The sequence below is a fragment of the Stegodyphus dumicola genome, chromosome 1 (assembly GCF_044657685.1).
Source record: "Stegodyphus dumicola isolate Sdum_Otavi_A_Nest chromosome 1, ASM4465768v1".
In the NCBI taxonomy this organism is placed as follows: domain Eukaryota; kingdom Metazoa; phylum Arthropoda; class Arachnida; order Araneae; family Eresidae; genus Stegodyphus; species Stegodyphus dumicola.
In genome coordinates, this window is record NC_140768.1 from 119,393,090 (window position 1) to 119,417,312 (window position 24,223).

Consider the following 24,223-nt stretch of genomic DNA (forward strand, 5'->3'; position numbering starts at 1 on the left):
TTCGTGTGTTATCTTTATTTATTAAATATCATGTTATTCGCACTTAAACCATAAAATTCAGTTCAATAGCAATATCACAAAATACTTTTAAAATGAGCATATCTTTAGAATTTCCGATACAGAGTTTCGCGGGTTGGAGATAAAAAAATTTTTTGGCTGAAGTGCAGAATCGCCCACTTATTTCATTGGTGTTTGTTTGGCGCTTTTTACAAGAGTAAGAAGAATTGAATTTTTGTCAATTTTCTTTGACTGTTTAAGTGAAAATAGGTCAATGTGCACATGAATACCGAGTGTGCGCAATTCTTAAAAACGCGCCAAGCAGTGGGCGATTTTGCACTTTCCCCAAATTGTTTTCCCTACAGTGTTGCCATTACTCGCTTTGAAATCATTTGCTTTGTTAATTAAAAATTCGTTGAAGTGTTACAAAATATGAAATCGATAATAAAACAAATTTAAAATTCAAATTAGGACTTCCACATGCCCATATTCTATGGAAGATTACGTTATTCAAATTTTGATGGCTCTAGGTAATGTTGTTTTATCACAATGCGAGAAACACATGTACATTCATGCAGATTCTTCATTATTTAATTTCTTTAAATATGATACAAGGCGATAATATTTGGTGGCAATAACTTGAAAAGTGAAACAACGCTTATCGTTAATCGACGCAAAACGCCAAAACGAAATTAATAGTCCCTTCGGACAAATTGCCCCTTTGGACTAATATATAAATGTGTTGTTTATATTAATCTTTGCTAATGCGTTATCCACGTGACAAGCAAATAAGCTTTTATGCTGACTACACTTTTTTACTTCCTTGTACGAAGTAAAAAGGAAGTATTGTAATCGCGAAAAGTTTCAGGCAGCATATTTCAACGAAAATATCCTTTTTGACCGCTATCGAATGCAATTTAACGAAGTTTTTGCGTGATATCTGTACGTAAGGACAGAATAAAAGACTCGTTTCCTCCAAAAAATTATAAAACTGAATTTAAAATTAATTCTGAAGAGAATTTTTCGTGGCGTCTGTACGAACGTACGTACGTACGTATCTCGCATAACTCAAAAACGAGAAGCCTCAGAACGTTGAAATTTTGTATATAGGACTGCTATAACATGTAGATGTGCACCTCGTATTTTGGTTGCAATCGGCCGCACCAAACGTATATAAATATATTTATATATATATCCACTCTTTTCCCCGGCTCAGTGATCTCAGATTTTTACATAATTCAATCATTTTTAAAGAAAAAAAAATGTACAATTTACGTATGTTTGTAAATTGTACATTTTTTTGCTTTAAAAATGAATGAATTATGTTGCTTTTATCTTCCGGTTAAGGTTTTTATGCCTTTAGAAAATCTGTGTGCAATATTTTTAGAATTATCAACAATTTTAAAGTTGTTTAAGTGCCGCTAAGCCTAATAATTTTTTTGATGGCGGCCATTGCTTGTTTACAGGTGACAGGTGACGGAGGACGGGGACGCCTGGTGTTTAACATAGGTAAACAGGCGTGTGTCCCACGCCCTCCCCTATCTAGGAATAACAACTCCCTGGGGCCCCGTGAGGCTGCCTCGGGAGTTTATAATACAGATCTAAAGATCAATACATGGCCAAACAGGGCCTGAGGATTATTGTTTGACAATGGTTGCGTGACAATAACTTTGTGGGTGTGCATGGCTGTTGGAATAACACAGATACATAAAAATATACAAAACAAATACAAGAATAGATACATATACAGGCAAAAACAAACAAATTCTAACAGATACGAACATAAGGATGCATTGATATTAAGATAAATATGAAGAGAGACACATATGTAAGATACAAGAGTAAAAACAAGAGTAATAAATACTTATAAAGTCATATGTGTATTGCTGGTATCCTTGGGGTTGCAAATGTGCTGTGAGCACTTAAACGCAGAGATGAAGCTATTAGTACCGGATATCGAGTTATGGTGCCAGGAGTTAGTGTTAAGAGTTCGCTGAAAGTACAGTCTGCACTATAGTTCAAATTTGCAAGAGTTCAGGCTACACTAAAGTTTAGTGTACACTGTGGTACTAATAGCACTAAATTTGGAGTTTGGCACAGTCACTAAGTTTTAATGCAATTGCTATAGGTTGGTACAGTCACTACAGCGCAGACACTATGTTAGGCACAGTAATTTCAGTACACAGTCACAATGTTTGCACAGTTACTATGACTGTGAACAAGTACGGTGTAGGTACTGATCTTCACTGATGTGTGCACTAGTGCTTAGGCATAGTCGGAGTTGGTGCATGATGTATATGTGCGGTGCAATTATTACGTGCAACCATTCATTGCAATAGGTTGGAAGGTGATGTAGGCATTCGAAGGCACTTTGAGTTGACACAGTTGGTACTCTGCTAGCACACCGGTAAGGTAAGTTCTAAAGAAGATTGACGTGTGCACATAAAGTTGTAGGCTTGGTGGTGGGGAGCTTTTGTTTAACAACTTGTGGGGTGGCCCCTGCGTGAAAAGCGTTTGAAAAGATTGGATAGTCGGTAGGGGGGACGAAAAGATGATCGTGTTTAATCTGGTCTATTGCGGTGAGCAGATATCTTGGCCCATTGCCCCGATTTGAGTGATAGCTTTGCAGATTTTGGTTATGGCTGGCTTGTGAGTGATGATAAAGCGGTGGTACGCATCTCTGTTCATGGTTGGACATGGGAGGTGATGGTCTTTTGTCAGCTGGCAGGTGAAAAGATAGTGGTCTGGGTTGCCTGGGGCTCCACAGACGCATATATCTGTTGATGAGATGTTGTGCCTTTGGAAGTAGCTGGGGAATAGGCCGTGTCCCGTGATATATCGTGTTAGCGGAGCGATTGCGATGTGTCGATCCGTGCTGACTTTGGGGAAGAAATCGTAGGTGCGCCGGCCAGTTGTGCTATGGTTCCATTCCTCCTGCCATTGTTGGAGCCCTTTACTCCTTAGCTGTCCCTTTAGGTAGGAAGGTGGGGCTTGAAGGTGGATCTGCTGTGCATTTGAGTCGGTTACTGCCTGATTGGCTAAACGATCTGCTGACTCATTGCCTTCGTTGTTGGCATGTGCTTTTATCCACATCAGCGTCGTGTGCATATGTGAATTTACATTTGAAATTCCAGACTAGTAGATTTGTTGCCAATCTAGAGAAACTTAGCTTTGCAACAACAAAGATAACGCCTTCATTTATTATTGCCAATTAAATCATGCTTAATCCGTTCTGGAATTTTTTCGAGGAAATAAGTGTTTAAGATTTACTTTGTAATTTTTAATACAGATATTTTGAATTTTTATGTATTTTTGCCTTTTCGCAAAGTGAGAACTGAATTAATTGAATGAGAAATACTCAATCGTCTGTGAAAAACTGTTTCTTTTTTGTTTTGTTTGCTTAATTTCTTTTATACATCATTCTAGCTTTATTATAGTATTTGAATGGAACACGTGGCAACGATTAGATAATTCTATTCTTTGAATTATATAAATTTTGTGCATTCTGAGTTATAATATGAACGAAATATAGAAGTAAATTTAGTTCAATCCAATAAGTTTAAATGGAATGCAAGAAAAAATGCGTATAATTTAATATTCCGTACAAGGAAGTCATGTGGTGTACACATCAGATTTTTTTAACAGGTCATGTGACACAACGAACGTTAGTCAGGACTTGGAACGCTTCTCGCAAGCTATGTAGCTAAACAAATCTCTCCCACTTTTACTCGTATTATTTCTTTCTTGTGCTCTTGTTGTGTGATTCGTTAAGAAATACGTAGGTGTCCGTCATACTTAATTGTCTTAATTATTACCCCCGAGATTCTTTAATAATAGATAAGAAGAATAATGTGTTACGGTTATTATTTTATTCATAAATTAACAATAGAACAGCTAAACATTATGATTATACATAATTAACTATAACAAAAGTAGTCCATGAAACAGTCGAATAATATTTTACTTACTGTAATCAGTGTGATTTTTTTTATTATTCCATTTAATGTTGCAAGCTTTCGTTGGTTAAGGACCCCCATGATTTATGTTTCATGAATTTCATTTTTGAAAAAAAAAAAAAAAAAAAAAGATTGGCCAACTTAAGTTGATCTAAAAGCGCTCACAACTTTTTGTGCGGAATTTTTTCCACAAACTTTGTAAATTTAACTGCGAACTACATACGACCAGCGGGTTGGACATCGCTATTTTAGAGTGACAGCTTTTGGAAGTCTCGCACTACAGTTACGTACTATAGCCAGCTCTGCCAATATTTATTCTGGCCTTAGCCATTTTGCTAGCCGATGTCAAATATGTCAGCTTAAGCAGACTATTTTGTGTGTAGTCTTAGATTACATTACTTGAATTTAACTTTGTCTTATGCTACTTTAAATACCCGCAAGTCGGAAAGTTTCGTGGGCTCAGGAAAACTCGAAGAAGTTCTCAGAATGTGTACTCGCGTATGCTAACCCGGCATAATTGACCGACGAATTTCGATTTCTTGAATGTTGCCAATATATGAAAACAAAAATATCAGATGAGAGTTCACGTGTAACATAGTCTATAACACGGCGAAGCAAGTGAATAGAGTCCGAACGACAGACGCCTGCGGCGTAGGCCCAATGCGAAGGTAAGTACGCAAGCAGTTAACCAGTGATAAGCAGTTACATATGCAATTATAGCGATAAAAGAAATGCCTTATATTTCAGAATTAGCCCTGACACATTCAAGTATAAATAAGTGGTGGGAAAATGCACAATTATATTTACAATATATATACATGACAATTACATAGTATTTACAATTATTTACATACAGCTAAGGGCGTACTTGAGAAAAACAATATAATAAGGGATGGTGCGCAAAGAATAATAATAAAATAATCGAGCCGGAGTCGAACCAGCGACCTATGGATTACTGCCTTATCACCTACAGTCCACCGCTGTGCCAGGGAATTTCGTCTGTCGTACCAATAATGCCTTCAGTTAATTCCGAGATTTAAAACAGAATAATAATAATTTGCTCTGCGAGATAATTTGCTCTGCGGTCTAGTTCGATCTAAAGGTTATTAAGCTTCTGTAGAAGCTGTATCCTGTAACCTTTCAGTTCAATAATTTTTCTTAGAATTTTCAGTTTTTTTTTTAATTCGATTGATATTGCTACGTCATCATCATTTTTCTGTACCATTTGCATAGTTTCTGCAGTTCTTTTAACTTTAGATATGGAGGTTTTACCCACAATGTCTCAATACTGTCTTCATTTGACACATATTCTAAAAATGAATTGTCATAGCATCACTCACTAATATTGGATACATTAGCTATGGCTTCCAATTCATCTGAGATTTCATTTGCCTAAAAGCCAGATTTTCGGACCCACCAACGGCCGAGCGGTAAAGACGCTGAACACTGGTAGTTCGGTTCGAGGTTCGAATCCCGCGAACGGGCTGTCTGCATGGGCGTTTTCGTGATTTTCCCCATGTGTAACGTGTATACGAGCCAGTTTTCCCTAGAAAGTCCTCCACGAAGACATCCCTCCCTTTAGGCAGATAGAACTCGTGTGCTTTGCCATAATTGAATAATCCAATCCATCCAGATTTTCGGAAACAGTTTTAAACTGTGTTTTAAGACATTGGCCTTCTGCATTAAGTATGCTCTAAAAAATATCTCCTTCGAAGTGTTTGCATTTACACAAGATTGAACTCTGTTTATCATTTTCTGAGCATCTTTTGTGTAATGGCATTTGAAAGATGTTTCTATCTTGGTTTAAGGTTATACTTTTCAATTAAGTACTTATTGAAAAGATTTTTAAGAATTTAATTATTTGAAATCCTAGTTTACGTAAATTTCATTGCCATATGAAATTATTATTTAAATTAACCAGTTATTTATAACTTCAGCCTTTAAAATCTTCTTTCGTTTCCTCACCAAAATATACGTGAGTTAGATAATATTCAAACTGGGGATTCAGGGGTGTGGGACTGAGCATGTTTCCGGCCAGCGAAGTGCACGCAACGTTTAATTCCTGCCAGCTCTGATAAGTTTTAATTCTTCTGCTTTGCGTTAGATCGCTGCTGAAAGTTGAATTTGGTATGCCGGTAGAGTTCTTGAGCCAGCTCAGAATAAGATTTAAATTGTGTAGTCTTTGAGTACTAGTCTACATTTTAAATTGAATTTGGCTGCTCCTTTAGTTGTATCACCATGAGCTGTGGTTGAATTTGTTAGCATAAGAATGAGCATTTATGTTCTAAGTTCTGTTTAAATAAAGAAGATTTATTTAAACCTTTATCTGACTTTGTAATTACTTTCAGACATAACGATGATTCGCTTCACTTCTGCTAAGGGTTTGGGACTGATTAACTGCTACAAAATCAAGGAAAACTCCACAACCATTGAAAACGAATTGTATAACGCAGAAGAAAATTTATAAATTGAGTTAATTAATTTAGAGTGGGATATAAATATCATTCAAAGATTTAAAGATACAAAATCGATTTACTTTTATTCATATTTTTCAATAGATATGCTAAGTTACGAATTTTGCACTAAGAATAATCGCCTTGTTTTGAAATACACTGGTGTGCAAAAATTAAGGACGAGACGGTTTTTTCAATATAACTTTGTACAAAAGCTTTCCAAATCAACACATTTAATACCGTAAGATCCCTAATACGTAAGGACATGAGTAATGTAAGCAACACTTACTAAAAGAGAAATCAGAGGGATAAAAAGAAGCTTTATTGAAAACGTAGCATGGAGCGCAATGCGACTGAAGGCCGAAACATCCCTGTGATGGGTGTCCAGCAAGAAACATCCGGTCTTTAATAGGAGATATGATTTCCCCTGACTGCTAGGCAGGTTTCACAGCGTTTGCCCATGCTGAGAATGAGGGTGTCAATGAGTTGTTGAGGCATTGCTGCCTATTCGTCTTGCAGCGCCAATCGAAGCTCCGAAATCGTTACTGGTGGTAAGGTACGAGCTGCCAAGAGTCTGCCTAGAAAATCCCATACATGCTCGATGGGATTCAGATCCGGAGATCGTGCCGGCCAATCCATACGTTCAATATCCTCACTCTCTAAGAGCTGTTCGGCAGCTACTGTGCGATGATATGGTGCATTGTCGTCCATGAAAAGGAACTGCGGACCCATAGCGCCTCTAAAAAGACGCACATATGGAAGAAGAATCTCGTTACAACAACGGTTCCCGTTGGCTGAACTTGCATCGAAGATGTGAAGGTCTGTACGACTACCATGCATGATGCCTCCCCAAACGAGAACACCGCCACCTCCATACCTGTCCCTTTCAATGATGTTCGAGGGATGATTGCGGCTTCCCCGCTCTCTCCAGATGAGTATGCGATGAGAATCGCTACTCAGACTGAATCTGCTCTCATCTGTAAAGAGTACTCGTCCCCATTCATTGTCTCTCCAATTCCGGTGTTCCCGGCACCACAGAGAACGCCTTCTCCGATGGGCAAGCGTTAGAGGTACACACCGTACAGGGCGTCATGCAAACAGACCACCACCGTGCAGTCTTCTGGCCACGGTAAAACGCGATATCGGTCGTCCAGTCGCCTGTGTCGTGTGTCTAGCGATTTCTCCCGCTGTCTGCCGCCTGTTTCTTCTGGCCTGTAAGGCAATATACCGGTCATCTGCGGGTGTGGTTCCTCGTGGGCGACCACTACTAAACCCCCGGATAGCTGTTCCTGTAGTTTGAAATTGTCTCCAAAGTCGTGAAACGATGCTGTGAGCAATTCCGAACTCTGCAGCCACACTTGTCACACTGCGGCCTTCCTCCAACTTCCCAATGATTCGATCTCGGGTAAAAGCATCCAGATGTCGTTTAACAGATTGATTATTCGCCATTTCTTGCTGAGGCAGCAACTCGGTGTGATTTTAACTGCTATACGGCGTGCAATCTCTTTGCCAGAAATACTGATCTTACACCGACAACATGCTTTATACTACTCAGACACTCCCCCATTACGTCTACCTGCATATTTGCGCATGTGATACCGTACATCACCTTACTTAATCTCCTGATTGGTCTTTCTGTCCGCTCTGCCTCTTCGTTCAGCTGATATGCTAATTTTTCGACTTCGTCCTTAATTTTTGCACACCAGTGTAGATTTATATCCGAACAGCACTGTTCCATAATAAAAAAAAAATAATAAGAAGAAAAGAACCCGATTGGCCGATGAACGTCTGTAATATGTGGTGAATATAAATTTTAGTCATTTCTCTCCAAGGTGTCAAACTTTATCAGGATCAACGCCATCAAGTGCCAAGCTATAGTAAGAAATAAAGAATTTTATAACTGTTACATACTGTAACGTATTTGCTTTGCTACGCTACCAACATAATTCTACTAAGAAATGTAAATTACCGCAGACGATTATCTACAAAGAATATCCGCAGACGCTTAAAAAATGTTTTTCAGTTATTCTGTAAGTTTTGACAAATAAAGTTGGTTGTTCGTTCAAAAATGGCGAGAGTTCTTTAAAACTTCATTACAGACGTATACAAGAATAAATATCTAAAATGTAATATTCTAATATTACAACACAAACGTACGTATCTCTATTTATGCTTCGAAGAAAAATATAACAAGAAAAATAGAGTAAGTTGATATTATTCATTCTCAAGTTTTCTCTTACTTGGAAAGTTATCTCTGAAAGCTTAGAAAGTTTTCGTATTTTTTTATAATTTAAATTAAAATTAGTTGTTTAAGGGTTACTTAAACATATTAAAATTATTTGACATCAGTCTTAAGTATTAATATTTAGCTGTCAGTAGGTTTGAACTACAAAGTGTAACCAATAAAAATGTGTTGCAGGTACCAAAAATGTCAGATAGAAAATAAAAATATGTATTGGAAATTTTCTTTGCTTTATTATTATTACTGTTTTTTTTTATGTATGCTTTGATAAATATTTAGCAAGCGAAATTTAAAATTTAATTAACTTTTTTGTTTTGTTGATAAAAAGCTTTCCTTTTGCTAAAAAAATACAAAAATAAAATAAAAACTTAAAAACCTTTGGCCCGTTAGCTGTTTTTAAATTGTGCATTCAACCGACTTGCACTTTGAGTTGGACATCACTGACGTAAGTATTATTTAGCATACGAAAGTACACCGCTAATAAACGTTCAAAAATTTAAATGAGTGCTATGTGTTTATTTGGATGGCTGGCACAAATTGAAAAGTAAATGCCGCATAATTCTGCCAAAAGAAATGACGACGAATGCCAGTCTGCCTCACATGTACAAGCAGCTGCAAAAATCGCGCTTGCTGATGTAAAACATTTTTAGCCTTGTCACGTCAAGGCAAAATGTCTCATTCAATAAAAATACCGCTACTTGATATATGCGAAATTGTAGGGTGAGATAGGAAATTGTTGAATATAAAGGACAATGCCATAAAAATTTTCTCTAAAGTCGTCTTTTACGTGTGATACATATATTCTACAATAAGGAGGTAATACACTCATAACCTACATTATCCTACGAATGATGCCTACTACTGTAAGTGCCGTTTAATGTAATTTTGAGAGCATAAACCGATTAATAAAATTAAACGATGAGAAAAAATATCCTTCAAAACAGCCATAAAATTCAACGTCTGCCTGCCAGTTTCCGTTGCCAGCTCAAACGTCTCTCTCCATTTATCGGCGGCATTCTGTACACGTTTTATATTTAACCACCAATATCTAAGAGCATCGCAATTTACAGGTTAAAACCGCAGTGGATCCAGGCCTGATCGACCCAAACCATGAAGGTAGGAAGTCCTTTCTTATCTCCATGCGACCCACCAAGATAAGGAGGCGTAACAGGAATGGGATGGTGGGATGGACCTCTGATCAGAGACGGCCTCCCAAGAGTCATAAGTTTTCAAGTATATGTAGTTATATGTAGTATTATAGAAAAGGACGAAGCTAAATTGTGGTCTGCATTGAAAATGATAAAGTTTATTGTGGAAATGGACTTCCAAGAATCAGTGCCTAACTTTTAATTAGCACTAAATATTGTTTAACAGTTGTGTGCTTTCATTGCTTCTTGCGAAAGAAAATTTTCAAGGATAAAGTTGATTAACGGCTATCTTCGACCAACAATCAGCCGAGTAAGAAATAAAGATCTGGCAAACCTTTCTGTTGATAATGCACTTACAAAAAATATTAATTTTGATGAAGCTTTAAAAATATTTTCCAAAGTCAAAGCTCGCAATAGATCAATCAGCTTTAGCTCTTTTATGGACAGAAAAGTTAAATACACTTTTTTAAAACAAAAATAGCGGATTTTTAAATATCCATTTGTCTGTTAGATGTCTCTTTTTCTTTAGTCTCTTCTTTTCTTGAGATCTTGTTGTGTTCCAAACCATTTTAACTATTTAATTTTAATTAAATAAATGTTAGTTATATAATTGTGTTGACATTTTATATGGTAATCATTCTAATAAGGAGCGGCTCCAGGGAGATTTCCACCCAGGCCCTCGATAGCTGTAGGTTTGCCACTGCAACGGTCAATGGTGGAATTTTACTAAGTTATTAAAAATTTAAAGTATTTTAATAAGGGTGTTTATTTAGTTTAAGTTGATGCAGACGGCACTGCTAGTACGAGTGCAGATTATTTTTTGTTTTCACTTGACTCCAGCGTTTTGGCGACGAGAGTAGATGATTTGTTGTTTCTTTCACTGTTATTCTAATTTTTTTTTGCTTGATAATAAAAAAGCTTTTTCGTACAGTGAGCTGCAGACCCTATATTAAACGAACAATAATAATTATTGCAAAATTTTGATTTAGTATGTATGCTACAACGCTATGAACGGCGCACGAGCCATTTTTTTAGAACATTGAATTGCAGACTGTTTTGCAACGCTTCGGTTGTAATCTTGATTGACTTTTGCTACGAACATTTGTTTGTTATCCCCTGATGGATAATATGTTTTTTCTGTACTAATCAAATAAATTTTGTTTCAAATGAATATTGCTGACATATTTGAGAAAGTATCTGCTGTTTCAATTAAGGGTAAGTTATCTTTGTCTTTTTCATGATGGATATGAAATCACTATTAATGAAGAAACGAGTCGCTAAAGGAAGTTTAACTAAATTCGAAGAAAAAATTAACTCGGACATTGCTAACTCAGATGAAGCAAAAATTGAGCTTTTCAAAAAGACACTGAATAATGTAATAATATAAGTGCAGATGTTTCTCGTATTTTGGATAATATTTATGAAACATGTGAGGAAAGGGAAATTAATACCTACGGTCGAAGAATGACAAATAGTTCAAAATACAATTGATGATCTTTAATAACGAAAATATTCTCGCCTTGATAATGTTAGTCCAGTTAGTGTTAACTGACACTTTCAGCCTGACACTACCGAAGTAAAAGTGTCGACTTTAAATATACCTGCTTTTACTGGAAATTGAGATCAGTGGCTTACTTTCAGAGACCTTTCAAGACTAGTCTACCCAATAATATTAAATTAGTAGATGCTCAGAGGCTTCAGTATCTTAGGAGTTTATGATTCTCAAATTTTAAGAGTTCTTGAAAGGCTGAAGCTCTAAAACTAATTCAAGCTATACCTATTTCAGATTCAATTTACAAAATTGCTTGGGATTTGTTTGAAGACAGATTCGAATAAACGAGAAATGGTTAGTACATTAATTAAGAAGTTTATTATGCAAACCAAATACTGCTGATTCAGTGGACGTTATTTTGAATCTTCTCGACTTCACTAATGAATGCGTTCATTTTTATTCTCTAAGTGTTCTAGAACAAAAAGTTGAAGGTTTTGGTGATACATTGGTAACTCATTTACTTGTATAAAAATTGGATAAAAATACACGCATTGGGTATGAGAGGCAATTAAAGAGCGATCAACTAGGAATATTATATGAATTACTTGCTTTTTAAAAAAAGCATGCTAGAACACTTCACAAGAGTAAAACTAATTATTTATTGATTGATTTTAATTGCTTTCATATCTCCTCACATATATTTCTTCTTAATTTTATAGCTATGTTCTGAAACTATCGAAAATATTTGCATCTTTTTAAACTTTTTTTAATGTACATAGTTTTCCCTTCTGAAGACTATTTTATTGATAAATCAGATTCTCTGAATTATTTTTTTCAGTAGATTCAGTTCGTATTCGTATTTTTCCATGAGCATTTCATCTGTTTTATTTTCCCTAGCATTTATTATTTGAAACGTATTGTGTACATATATTCTTCGTTAAGCAACTAGTACACGGCAGATGTTCTCACATATAAACAACTTTCCAAAAATGTATTTTCACTTTACTTCTTATCAATAAAGTAGTCTTCAGAAGGAAAAACTATGTACGTTAAAAAAGTTTGAAAGGATGCAAATATTTTTGCTATTTTCAGAACATAGCTCTAAAAGATTAGGAAGAAATATATGTGAGGAAATATGGAAGCAATCAAAAAAAAAAATAATAATTAAGTTTTACTCTTGTGAAGTGTTCTAGCATGCTCTTTTAAAAAACCAAGTAATTCATATAATATTCCTAGTTGATCACCCTTTAATTGCTTCTCATACCTTTCAGTTCATTACAGCCTTATCGACTGCTCATGTGTTCATTCTATCGAAATCTGGGTCTCTTATTCGATTCCTTCTCTCTCGTTCCTGCGATGGCTGTCTCGGAAACTGCAGTGAAGATGTATTCAAGCGAGGTACCAACTGGGATTTACAAGTTAACGAAGTCGAAGATTGACGTTTCTGGCTTAATAACCATTCAGATATTAGCTCAGTATCTCTAGATATAATGTTATATTACAATGTATTGGACTGAGACTTTCTTTTAAAGAAATAATATTACGATAGCAATCTGCAGTTTATCTATGACAACATTTCATTAATTACGTGGTTACTGTAAACGAGTTCTTCGGAAATTCAATGCTTCGCATCATTTCTCCTTTCGGTTTTCGGACGATTAAATTAGTTGAAAAAATGAAAAAAATAAATGAGGAAATATGGTATGTTTCGTTATATGTTACATATTACATATAATCTGTCTTCAACAATATTATATTCTTAGCATTTATGTGACAAAAAGATAAAACTTTCTTCGACACATTCAGTGAACAATCTTTCAAAATTTCAGACTAATTTCTTAAATATGTATAAAAAAAGACCAACATAAATTTCCAAACTGATTTGGAGGTATTTTCAAACACTTCAAGAGCAATTAGAGTCGTATGACGTTCAAAGAAATCTAAAAATTGTACAGTTTAAGAAAATTTTAAATACTCACTTTAAATAATTTTAAAAGTAGTGAAAAATAAACTTTTTTTTTTTTTTTTTTTTTTTTTTTTAAAGGATAAGAATTTACGTTTTCTAAAACGCAAACGAGGATCACATTCAAATGTCCTTCTAGTCACATGCAACAAAAAGACACAGCAGACATAGTAAGACATTAAATAATATTTTATGAAACTAGGAAATTTACCTACACACAAGTAGAATCCTGCTTTTCCTCGGATATTTGTCGGGAAATATTCACAGCATAAGGTCAGTCTACAAATTTGAAAATATTATAATTATTATTGGAGATGTTTTAATTTTTTTTTTTTTTTTTTTAATTTTCAATTACTACTAAAAGGTAAAACAAGTATGCTCTTAAATAAGAGACAAGTAAACGTTGAAACACCTATGCTTGATACGAAATGAGATATAAACATGAACAAACTCGTATGAATTGCAAGGCAATGAGAACGCAGAATAAAGTTGTATATATTATCGGCAATGTATGAAACGGTTGCATTCTATAGAATACCTGGGCATGTTATACAATACCTGGCGTTTTAGACAAAGTATGAAAAACGAGAATTATTATATACTTATCCTAGGCATGGTATATAATACCCAGGTGTTTCATAAAATGACAAATGATTTTTAGACAATGTATGAAAATAAGGTCCCAATAAGGCTATTATTTAAAAGCGTACATTACTCAAAAATGCAAAGGTTATTTTGGAACAATAATGAAAGAGTGACATTTAAAAACTTTGATTCAAAATACCTAAAAAAAATTTAAATTGTACGAAACAGAATTTATGCCTAAGAAAACAATGTATAAAAATGTATGAAATTATGGAACAAATGCCTTTAACTGTGTGGATTATGTGTGAATGTATTAAATGCATGGATGCTCGAAACGATATGGAGATGCAATTCATACTTTGTTGGTTTGTCATTTGGCTTATCGGCTAGTTTTTGGCATTCTCGAAAATGCCTACGTATTCTATAGAGTGACGGATTTCATACATTTTCAGTAACATTTTGAGACTTAATGATAAGATTAAACAAACATTATACGAAGTTAAATAATAAATAAATTGTATTAAATAAAGATCAAACGAATGTGGAACAATTGAAATATAACTCAAGCTTTGCAGCAATAAGCAGCAAAGTAGCAAATCAGTTCCTGAAATTAATCCAAAAGTTCACTATACACAATGTAATAAATAAATAATATTAAATAAAGACGAAGTGAATGCGGCTCAATTAAAATGTAGCTCAAGCTTTGAATTTTAATTAATTTAATTAGCAGTAAAAGTAACAAAACAGTTTGATTCATGAAATTAATCCGAAATTTCAGCGTACAAAAAGTTTCGAATAAAAGCACTGTTAAACATTAATGTATTGGGTCAGTCCATAAATTCGTGCGCATTTTTAGTAAATTTTTAAATAATATCAAAAACACAATTTAACATTTTAATCAATTATATATTTTTCTCCATTATCTACAACGTCTCCTCATCTTACAGGCAGCTTTTTTATGCCATTGCTTTAGAAAGACTCTGGTTTTGATGCAAAAAAAACTTGAAAGTTCATTGTGTACATCCTGTTTAGAATTTAATTTTTTTTCCTGTAAAATATTTTGTAAGGCACGAAATAAGTGAAAATCACTTGGGGCAATATCTGAGGCGTCTGCAGGATGTGGCGAAAGCTCCCAATTAAATTCACTAATTTTTTGCAGCATTATTCGAGCCGTATGCGGTCTAGCGTTATCATGATGAAACAACACTTTCTTGATATTCACCAATGGCCGCGTTTTTGGTCAATTCTGAGTTTAGACGGCAAAGTTGTTCACTATGAAGTTCTGAATTAATTGTTTGATTTAGTTCTAACAGCTGTAAACGTCCGGAACGGTGTTCATCATCAATGCTGTTTAAGTTTTTTAAACCATTTCTGGGCAATCCTTACACTAATAGTGTGTTCATCATGTACACTATTAGTTTTTATCGCTGCAAACCTGGCAGATTCACCACACGAAAATAAAAAATGTAGCACGGCACGTTTGTACTGATTATCTATATTCATCTTCCATGGGTACTAAAATGCTTTCGATATTTACGAAAGTTGGTAATGAACTGAATAATATGTTAGTCAAACGATAACAAGTTTCAACAGGTTCAAAACTGTATTGTTTTAGTAAATGCATAATAGTTAATTCACGCATACTCTTAGTGCGCACGAACTTATGGACTGACCCTATACATTTAATATACATGAATTTAAAATGGTTTTTAAAACTAAATGTAAACTTCATAGCAGTCTCGCATTTGCTTTAACTAAGACGTAATAGTAGATGGTGATACAATTACTGCTTGAAGAACGAACACTCACTTTCCACCGTAGATACGGAAAAATTCCTCCACGCTTTCAAGTTGCAGGGGGTAAAGAGAAAAAAGAACTTTCGTGACCTGGATTAGTTGACTACGTCCGTTAAATCTTGCCCATGTTTCTGCTTTCTTTCAACTCTAACATAAACGTAAATTAAGTGAGCTTAAATAACTAATTAAGAATCTAAATTAGCTGCTAAAGTACTCATTTAAGTTATTTAAGTATGATGCAAAACACACGAAGCTATCTGCTTGAGGGGATGAAGGCTTTTGTGGAGGACCTTTCTAAGGGACACTTGCTCATATTCACATTACACATGGGTAAAACCACGAAAACCAATCATGCAGCTAACGCGTTCACTTGGGATCGAACCTGGGATGAACCACTAGTATTCACCAGTGTGGTGAGAAAGTATTGGTAATTTTGACCAAGAGCAATGTGTTTCTCATGCTACTGCGTTGATTATTGGCCAGTTTTATATTTCATTTATTTTTCCTGCTGTTTTTTGGAAGTTCTTGTAGTTATTCCTTTTTGAGCTGAACTTTATGTTCCTCTAGTAACTTTTACCCGTCTTTGTCAACTTCCTATCCCATGGTTTTGCTTATTAAGCACATTATAAGTAGCAAAAACTGTATTAAGTGTTCAAAGTTTGTGTCTGTAAACCAGTCTGGCCATAATTTTCTCCAGGCTCAATTGATGGTCCTAAGTTATAAGGTAGTTCTCCCTCCTTCTTAGCCTGTCTTCGTAGTGTAGTGGTCAGCACACTGAGCACGTATTTTCCAGAGGTCCGTGGTTCGATTCCCGGCGGAGGCGTTGCTCATTTTCATCTCCCCTGCTTCAAAAATAACCTAATGACTCTACAAAGTCACTTTTTGTCAGGCTGCGTTAGTACCAGCTAAATAATGGAAACTATTAAGATGAAATTTGAGTATTAATTATGTGGCATAGGTTGATTCAAAACACATTTGAAAATTATTCGTTGCCGACCTGAGTGTTCGTTACTAGAGACACAACATTCGTCATCCGATGCGATTTTTGCTTAGATAAATTATTTGTAAACAGAATAGTTCAAGAAATGAGACTCCTGATACGAGGTTCCAATGTACTATTAACCTATGTATAATAAATTCTCTTAAGGAAATGAAACTGTTAACCATGGCACAAATTGTTTTTAATTTGCAGTCTCTTCTGCTACTTGTTTTTGTACATTCCTTCTGAACACAATCACTAGTAACTGATACTTACCCCTGCGCAACGCCTCCGAGAGCGAATCCCATGCAACATCTGAAGATGGCCATCCACGTGTAAGACGGAGAAGCCGCACTCACGGCCCCAAACAGAAACAGAAGAGTCACAGATGCTGCAAGAGACTGCAAAAAACGAAATATGACTAAACATCAATACAGAGCTATTAATGGCATTTATATCCTCCTCGCGTAATCTCAAAATCATGAATAATTAAAATACTATCGGATTTATTACAATTTATTCATTTTCGAAATTGATTTATCTTAATCATTCGAATTTAAACTATTTAAACTTAATTTCATTAAACTTTATTTTATTAAAATTGATTTAATTGTTAGCATTTATTATATTTATTATTCATTTAGTAATATTCATTGATATGTATTTATTATTACTTATTACATTTTATCTTAACTGTTGAAACTTATTTTTAAATTTTAATGTGATATCAAACGGGATCACCAATAACTTAGTAGGTAAGACCTCTGAATACAGTAGACGTAGCTTAATGTGATTATCTTCTGAACATTGTTGCTGAATTGCCGAAGTCCCGCCTGTTTCTATGCGAAAACACGAAAAATACATCGTTTATTGTCATGAACTATTCATTAATATGACCAAAATATTACGGAATGTTTTTTAACTAAAGCCAACGGAAAATCTGAATAGAATTACGAATATTCAACGGTCTCATCCACTTGAACACCATATAAAATTTTCGAATCGAGATAAAGATGCAAAAAAGAAGACAATTCTATTAAGACAAATTAGTTTTTAAGTTTTATAGTTTACCTTTTTCCTACCGTATATATCTGCAGCGGATCCAAAGACTGGGCTGCCTATCATCATACCAGCAAACACAACCTAAAAACGAAAGGTTTAATTTTAGTATCTGATATTGCGGTTTTAATAGACTAAAATGCAAAGTTTATTTTAATTAGGCTGTTAATTTCTTATGTTCAATCTTTCCTGTACTTCTGCTTTCCAACAACTTCACCAGAAATTCAAATAAAGTGAGTTTAAACAAAAAAGCGAGAATATAAATTAGAAGAGAGAGTATTGGTAACTTAAAGTAGGACGTGGATTTTTAATCTTTTATTCAATGTTTGCTTTGCAAATAATTAAATTAATTTTGTATTCTCAGACCTCAGAATGCTGATGTTAAATTTCAGTTAAACTATTTACTCTTTCGCAACTTCGAGCAGAAGTATATATACTTAGTTTTAGTACGCTTTTTATACCTAATCACTTTGTATTATTGCTTTCTAATTTGAAGACAAGACGAGAATTCAAGGGGCAGTCTACGAAAGGTATCCAAGGCTCGATTAAGTATAATTACGGTTGAAATTTGTAAATGTGGTAAAGTAACAGATGCTTCTAGCATGAATAGAATGCAAGCCGTCTAATACATAGCAGAAGGAGAATACCTACGCAAACCGGTAAAATTCTAGTATACATTATGGCCTTGATGCGATTTTGAAAATTGTCACCCACAGCAAAATAACTCGTTTACTGCTCATCATAAATACCGCATTTACTGCTCAACATCATGTCGCCAAACGTCGCCAGATCCCGTATGTACCGTATACTAGAATTAAAATCATACCTCCTGAAAAATACCGGTAGATGAAATCAGAAATCTTACATTAGAAAAGACGAAGGGAAAAAATGTGTGCGGCCTGGATGCACTCAACTCATTCCTTGTGGGGACGCAACAGTTATTGGGATTACAAAAATAGCCTGGATCATATTATTACAAAAATAATCTGGCAATATTGCCCTGCTATCAGCAAGTTTCAAATTTTGCCGCCAAGCCCTGCTGATGGAAACATACCTCCCCTATCTTTTATTAGGAAAGGCAACGAGAAAAAAAATGTATTTGGCGTCAACGCACTCAACTGATCAATAATTATTAATATTTAAATTTTTTGTTACTTGCGCAAAGATTGAGTTACGTTGGAAAATAAAATAATGAAATAATAGATCCATCTTCATTTAATCTTCATTTAATATTATTTATTTATTATTTAATCTTCGTTTAATATTATGAGCAAGTCTCAAAATATATATATTAACACCGTACAGAATTTCACACCTTCGTTTATTCGATTCATTAGAAAATTGGAAGCTTGCTAGTTCTTTATAATAGAGATCAGTGTTAGAAGCAAATTAACAAAACTGTTGTTATATCGCTTTTTTGAATAGGGTTTATGTCGTTCACTATGCAAGACTGCATTGAAACTGTTTGATAGTATTAGCTGCCATATCGTTGGGCCCCAGCTAGAATCCCGCAGAAGGCTTAGATGATGTAAATGCAGTGGCTTTACGTTGCTTAAAATACAAGAGGAATGGTTTGGTAAGAGACATTTCGACCCTCTGTGGAATTCTTCGAAAATGGGTACGGAAGATGGGAAAGTCGTAATGTTATATGTAAGATGCACAAGAACCATACCAACAATAGGCGCATTACTGCTCTTCACGTCGCGTTAAATTCGTGGACTACAACACATAAAGGGCCGTCCATTCACTCTGAGGTTTATCTGAGCTAGAGGAGTCTGTTCTATGGGTCAACTAACTTCACAGCTCAGATTTTTCAACTTAAACCTGGTTTTCTCGACACCGTGAACAGTGTCGACTGTGCCGTTATCTAAGATAAATATCAGTGTGGTCATTTAGAATGAACTTAATAATATCAAAAATCGTACACGATATTTAAAATTAAAACCCATAACATCATTTTATAATTCAGAAAAACAAAATGAAACAATATTTTAAAATTACCATATTTATTATCACGTGAAAAATTACAAATTTCTTACTATGATAGCATATCACTTAGGATGTCTGCTTGCTTATGAGATTGTTGCCGTAGTTTTAAAAATTCACTGTCTGTGCAATGAGGCTTCGCATCATGACATGCAAATATAAACCAACATTTCTCGAGAAATCTTACGAAATCTGCATTGCATTGTCAGCTTTGTTTTAAGAACTTTTCTTGCTCGTATGTCCTCTTCATCGTCCTTCCCCTCTCCTTCTCATAATTTTTTACTTTCCCAGTACATGTCCGTTGTGATGTTGAGAGGGAGACGAGAGCATAATTATATATATTCATCGAAACCTTCGTCTTTAGTAACTCTAATCTTCTCCGAACACGTAAATAAATCAAAGATGCCGGACACAGACACACGTGTTAAAAAATCAAGAGGATTTTATCACTGGACATTTATGTATATGATCATAGCCACAATTTACACAAACAGTGAGGTAAATTAAAATTCTTTAGATCTTTGCAACCAAGAGCCGAACGAATTTGGCATCTTTCAATGTGAATGGTTTCTTAAAGTCGTGGAGACTATAAGCTATTTTATCCCTCTTTCTGCATGTCTTCGTGTTGTAACGGTAGCACACTCGGCGCGTATCGAGAGGTGAGGGCATTACTCACTTTTCACGTTTCCTGCTATCAAAAATCCTAATGATTCTACAACACTACTTTTTAAGATCACATATCCCCACAAGAAAAAGGATCGGTATTTTACCTTGTAGTCTGGATAATTCATTGGTCGGATAAGGCTTGTTACATTGGGCAACAGAAACATTATATAATGTTTCCCACATTCAAGTATCCATACTATTAGCCCGCTACATATTATTTTTATCACATAAGCTTAAACTTTTGCATTTAAATTTAGACTTTTAAAAGTGTCGTTATTTTGATATTGCAGGTTATGAGAGACTTTACTGTTATTTAAATTTCATTTTTAAATAATAATAAATTATTTCTTTCCTTAAATAAACATACATTATATTTTAAATGATGATAACAATAAATAATATATATTTCAATCATTTTTGTATAAGACGCAAAAATGACTGATTGCCTGTCTGCTCCACTCAGCCAATTCATTCTATCAATAGCTTTCCCTCAGACCAACATTATTTCCTTATTTTTAGAGTATAGCTTCATATGAAATTAGTGTATAAATTTAAGAATAAATGTTTTTCTCACTTATATTGCTATTCGTTCTAGAAAATTTACAAGTTGATATGAAGATATATAAGAATATATATAAGACGATAAGTTAATAAGGCAATAATTATATTACAATTTTTTTTAAATCTGAAACGTTTCTTATTTTAACGATTTGATTTTTATAGGATATTAAATCAATATGCATTGCGAGTAATTCGGGAACATTCCGCATCTTCTGTACATTTAAAAAGTGAAAAAATATATAATATGATATTTTTATGGCTTACATGTATTGTTTTTAAGTAGCTTAGTTTGTTAATGAATAACAGACATATTCAATATAAAAGAATAATAGCTAACATTTTTCCGAATGGCAACAGACTCGAACGAAAAGTGAAAGAACGCAAAATCGTGTTTCAATCGTGACAATAAACTAATAGCCCGTCTTATTAGTCTATTAGTCTATTGTCTAATTAATTTATTGTCTGATTAGGCTATAATTTATTGTCTAATTTATTGTCTTATTAGATTATTAGTATATTGTCTAATAAGACAATAAATTAATACCCCATAAATTAATAAAACAAAAGGACAATATCTGTGAAGATATATAAGACTATAAGACTGTAAAATGATAATATAGTTTAAATGATCATAAGCATTCAACAGTGAAAACTTACAGATGTCAGCAGGGCGTTCTGCCATCTGTATAATGGCCAGTCGCATGCAATAAAATCTCCAATCACAGACAAGATGATGATTTCGAAGGCATCAGCCAGCTGAAAATGATGAAGTTAATAATATCAACATGAAAAAAGTCTACATTCTTAAATTTATTTTAGTAGTAGCTGCATCAGTATCCTATTACATACATCAGGGATCTCAAACTCAAACTGCACGCGATCGGAATGAACAATTTGAAAACAGGCCAGTTTTTTTTTCTTTCGACAGAATGAAAATTTTTTATTAACAAAATTTTTTAAAAAATTCTTTAAATCAATTTTAATTTCGCTTGCTAAATACTTACCAAAAACCTGCATAAACAATATTAATGAGAAAAAGTTCAAATTTATATTTATGAAAATAATTAATCAATTATTATTAAAATAATTAATTAATTATTATAAATTGAATAACATTATATTATTTGAATAATGTAATATTATTCAAATTATACTTATCAAAAACATACGTAAACAATAATAATAATATCACAAAGGAAAAAAGTTCAAATTTATATTTATTTTCCATCTGAAATCTAAAATTTGGCACCTGCAAGACATTTCTGTTGGTTACACGTTGTAACTCAAACGCCTTGACAGCTAAAGATGAAATTTTCAGAATAGTATTTATTTCAAATTGTTCAGAGAAAATTTTTCATTCGTATGTAATCAATGTAGTTTTTTTTTTTTTCTTTTGTTGTTGTTGTTGTTTCTTACCACGGCTTGATACTTGGCAGCATTTCGATATCGTTAAAATCGAATGACCAGAAAAAGTTCAGTGGAGAAAAATTACTAGAAATTATCATCATCACGGTTTGTAAACTCTCATCGTTCAACAAAATTCCTTTCTTATTAAATTTGAACTGTGAAAAATGCTTTTCACATATAAAGCGATTATTCTCAGCGAAAAAATTCATAACTGAGCTTATTTATTTTTTTAAAAGTACAAAAAAGTGTTAATCAAATCTGTATCTTCAAATCTTTGAATAAGATTTATACCACATTGTAAATTAATCTATTTACAGATTTTCTGGTGCGTTATTCATGCTCGTTCTTAATGGAAATGAAAGTAACGTAAAATCGGACTTAAAATAACTAAAACCTTGAAATCTTTCCGTCCCTGTGTTTACAACAAATACATAGTGAAAATGCTTTCACGCTCTTCAAAAAATTGTTTTGGAAGGCGTCAGTTTGAGACCACTCGTGTACTATATAACGGGAAAGAAAAACAAAATCAATAGATATAAAAAGTTGTGTAAGTCATATTGCTGAGATAACCGAACATTGATATGATGAACTGAGAAAATACCGAAGAAATCTGAGAGAGTTCGTATTCTTATTACGCCTCTTTGAAAGTTCAATGTGTTTTATCGGTAGAGATTATCGATAGAAATGGCGCAGGTGGAATAGCGAAACATTTTATAGAATATTAAGACGAATACCGAGTTAAACTAACATGGGAACATTACATCTTCTGTACATTTAAAAAGTGAAAAAATATGCAATAAAATTCTATAAAAATATTTAATGTTTTTAATTAGATATATCATGATTTAAATGCATTTTTATTTAAATTTATCTAATTGAAAAGTAAATAAATAATATCTTAAGAACTACATCTATTGTTTTTAAATTGTTTAGTCTGTTAATTCTTAACAGACGGAGTAAATATGAAAGAATAATATCTTGTGTTTTTCCGAATGGTAACAGACTCAAATAAAAAGTGAAACAGCGGTTTGAAGTGAAACAATGAAAAATCATATTTCGAGACTAAGAACCTTTTTGCGCTAATGTAGTGTAAAGGCAATAACTTCCTTGATGTGCATATTGTCTTATAAGTATATCTCTAAACTGTGCTTTATTTCTCTCTTTTTAACTTACTCGAAAGTCTGAATTCGGACATTTTAGCTGTCGCTATATTAAATGTTTTCACTTATTTTACTCAATCCCATAAAATCAATGTTTACATATTTAACATTCCACTTCCCAGTTTTGTTATTCTGTTATAATACATGCACAGGTTGAAGCAATGCCGGCATCTAGGACACACTGTAGGCACATTAAGTATCGCCAGGCCTTCCTAAGCTTCCGCCCCATGCTAAATCATCAGAATTCCAAGGCAGAACATCTAGCAATGGATGAAAGGGTCTCCCACCCCTCTTCCTGGAGATTCTGAGTTTTTGCATTATTTTTGTACAGTGATTACTCTCCCAAAAGAATTCTCTTTAGAATTAATTAAATTAATTCTTTTCCCTAATTTCAAGCCTTTTGCTTGTTTAAATATTTCACTGTCATTCTCAAATGTTTTTTAGCTTTGTTTCCTTAAATCTTGACTTTAAAATTTCCTTACATCTTGACTTTAAAATTTCCTTAAATCTTGAGTTTAATTATTTTTAATTTGTAATAGTTTTTTAGTAGTTTTGAAAAATGTATATTTCTTTTAGTTTGACCAATTGTTTATGTGGTTTTTAATTTTGAAAATTCTGATCTTTTACTTTTTACATCATTTTAATTAATTTAATTCCTTTTCCATTCTGCACTTTCTTTTTATTTATTTCCTGAGTCAATAATTATCCAGTATAATTCAGAAACGTGGCCCTGTTGAAAATTGTTCGCCTGCTCCTTGAAAAACCAACCAAAG

The 24,223-nt window shown here is 33.8% G+C and overlaps 1 protein-coding gene across 2 annotated transcripts in view; it reads right to left on the reverse strand.

Annotated features, from left to right (window-relative positions):
* LOC118180332 (synaptic vesicle 2-related protein-like) overlaps positions 1-24,223 on the reverse strand; it is a 131,628-nt gene that overhangs the window by 67,337 nt on the left and 40,068 nt on the right. For both annotated transcript variants that reach the window (XM_085819778.1, XM_085819776.1), the window contains exons 3-6: positions 21,541-21,639; positions 17,683-17,754; positions 16,888-17,012; positions 13,467-13,530 (exon numbers count right to left, since the gene is read on the reverse strand). In XM_085819778.1, the coding sequence (XP_085675904.1) occupies positions 13,467-13,530; positions 16,888-17,012; positions 17,683-17,754; positions 21,541-21,639 (360 nt within the window). The remainder of the gene's footprint in view (positions 1-13,466; positions 13,531-16,887; positions 17,013-17,682; positions 17,755-21,540; positions 21,640-24,223) is intronic.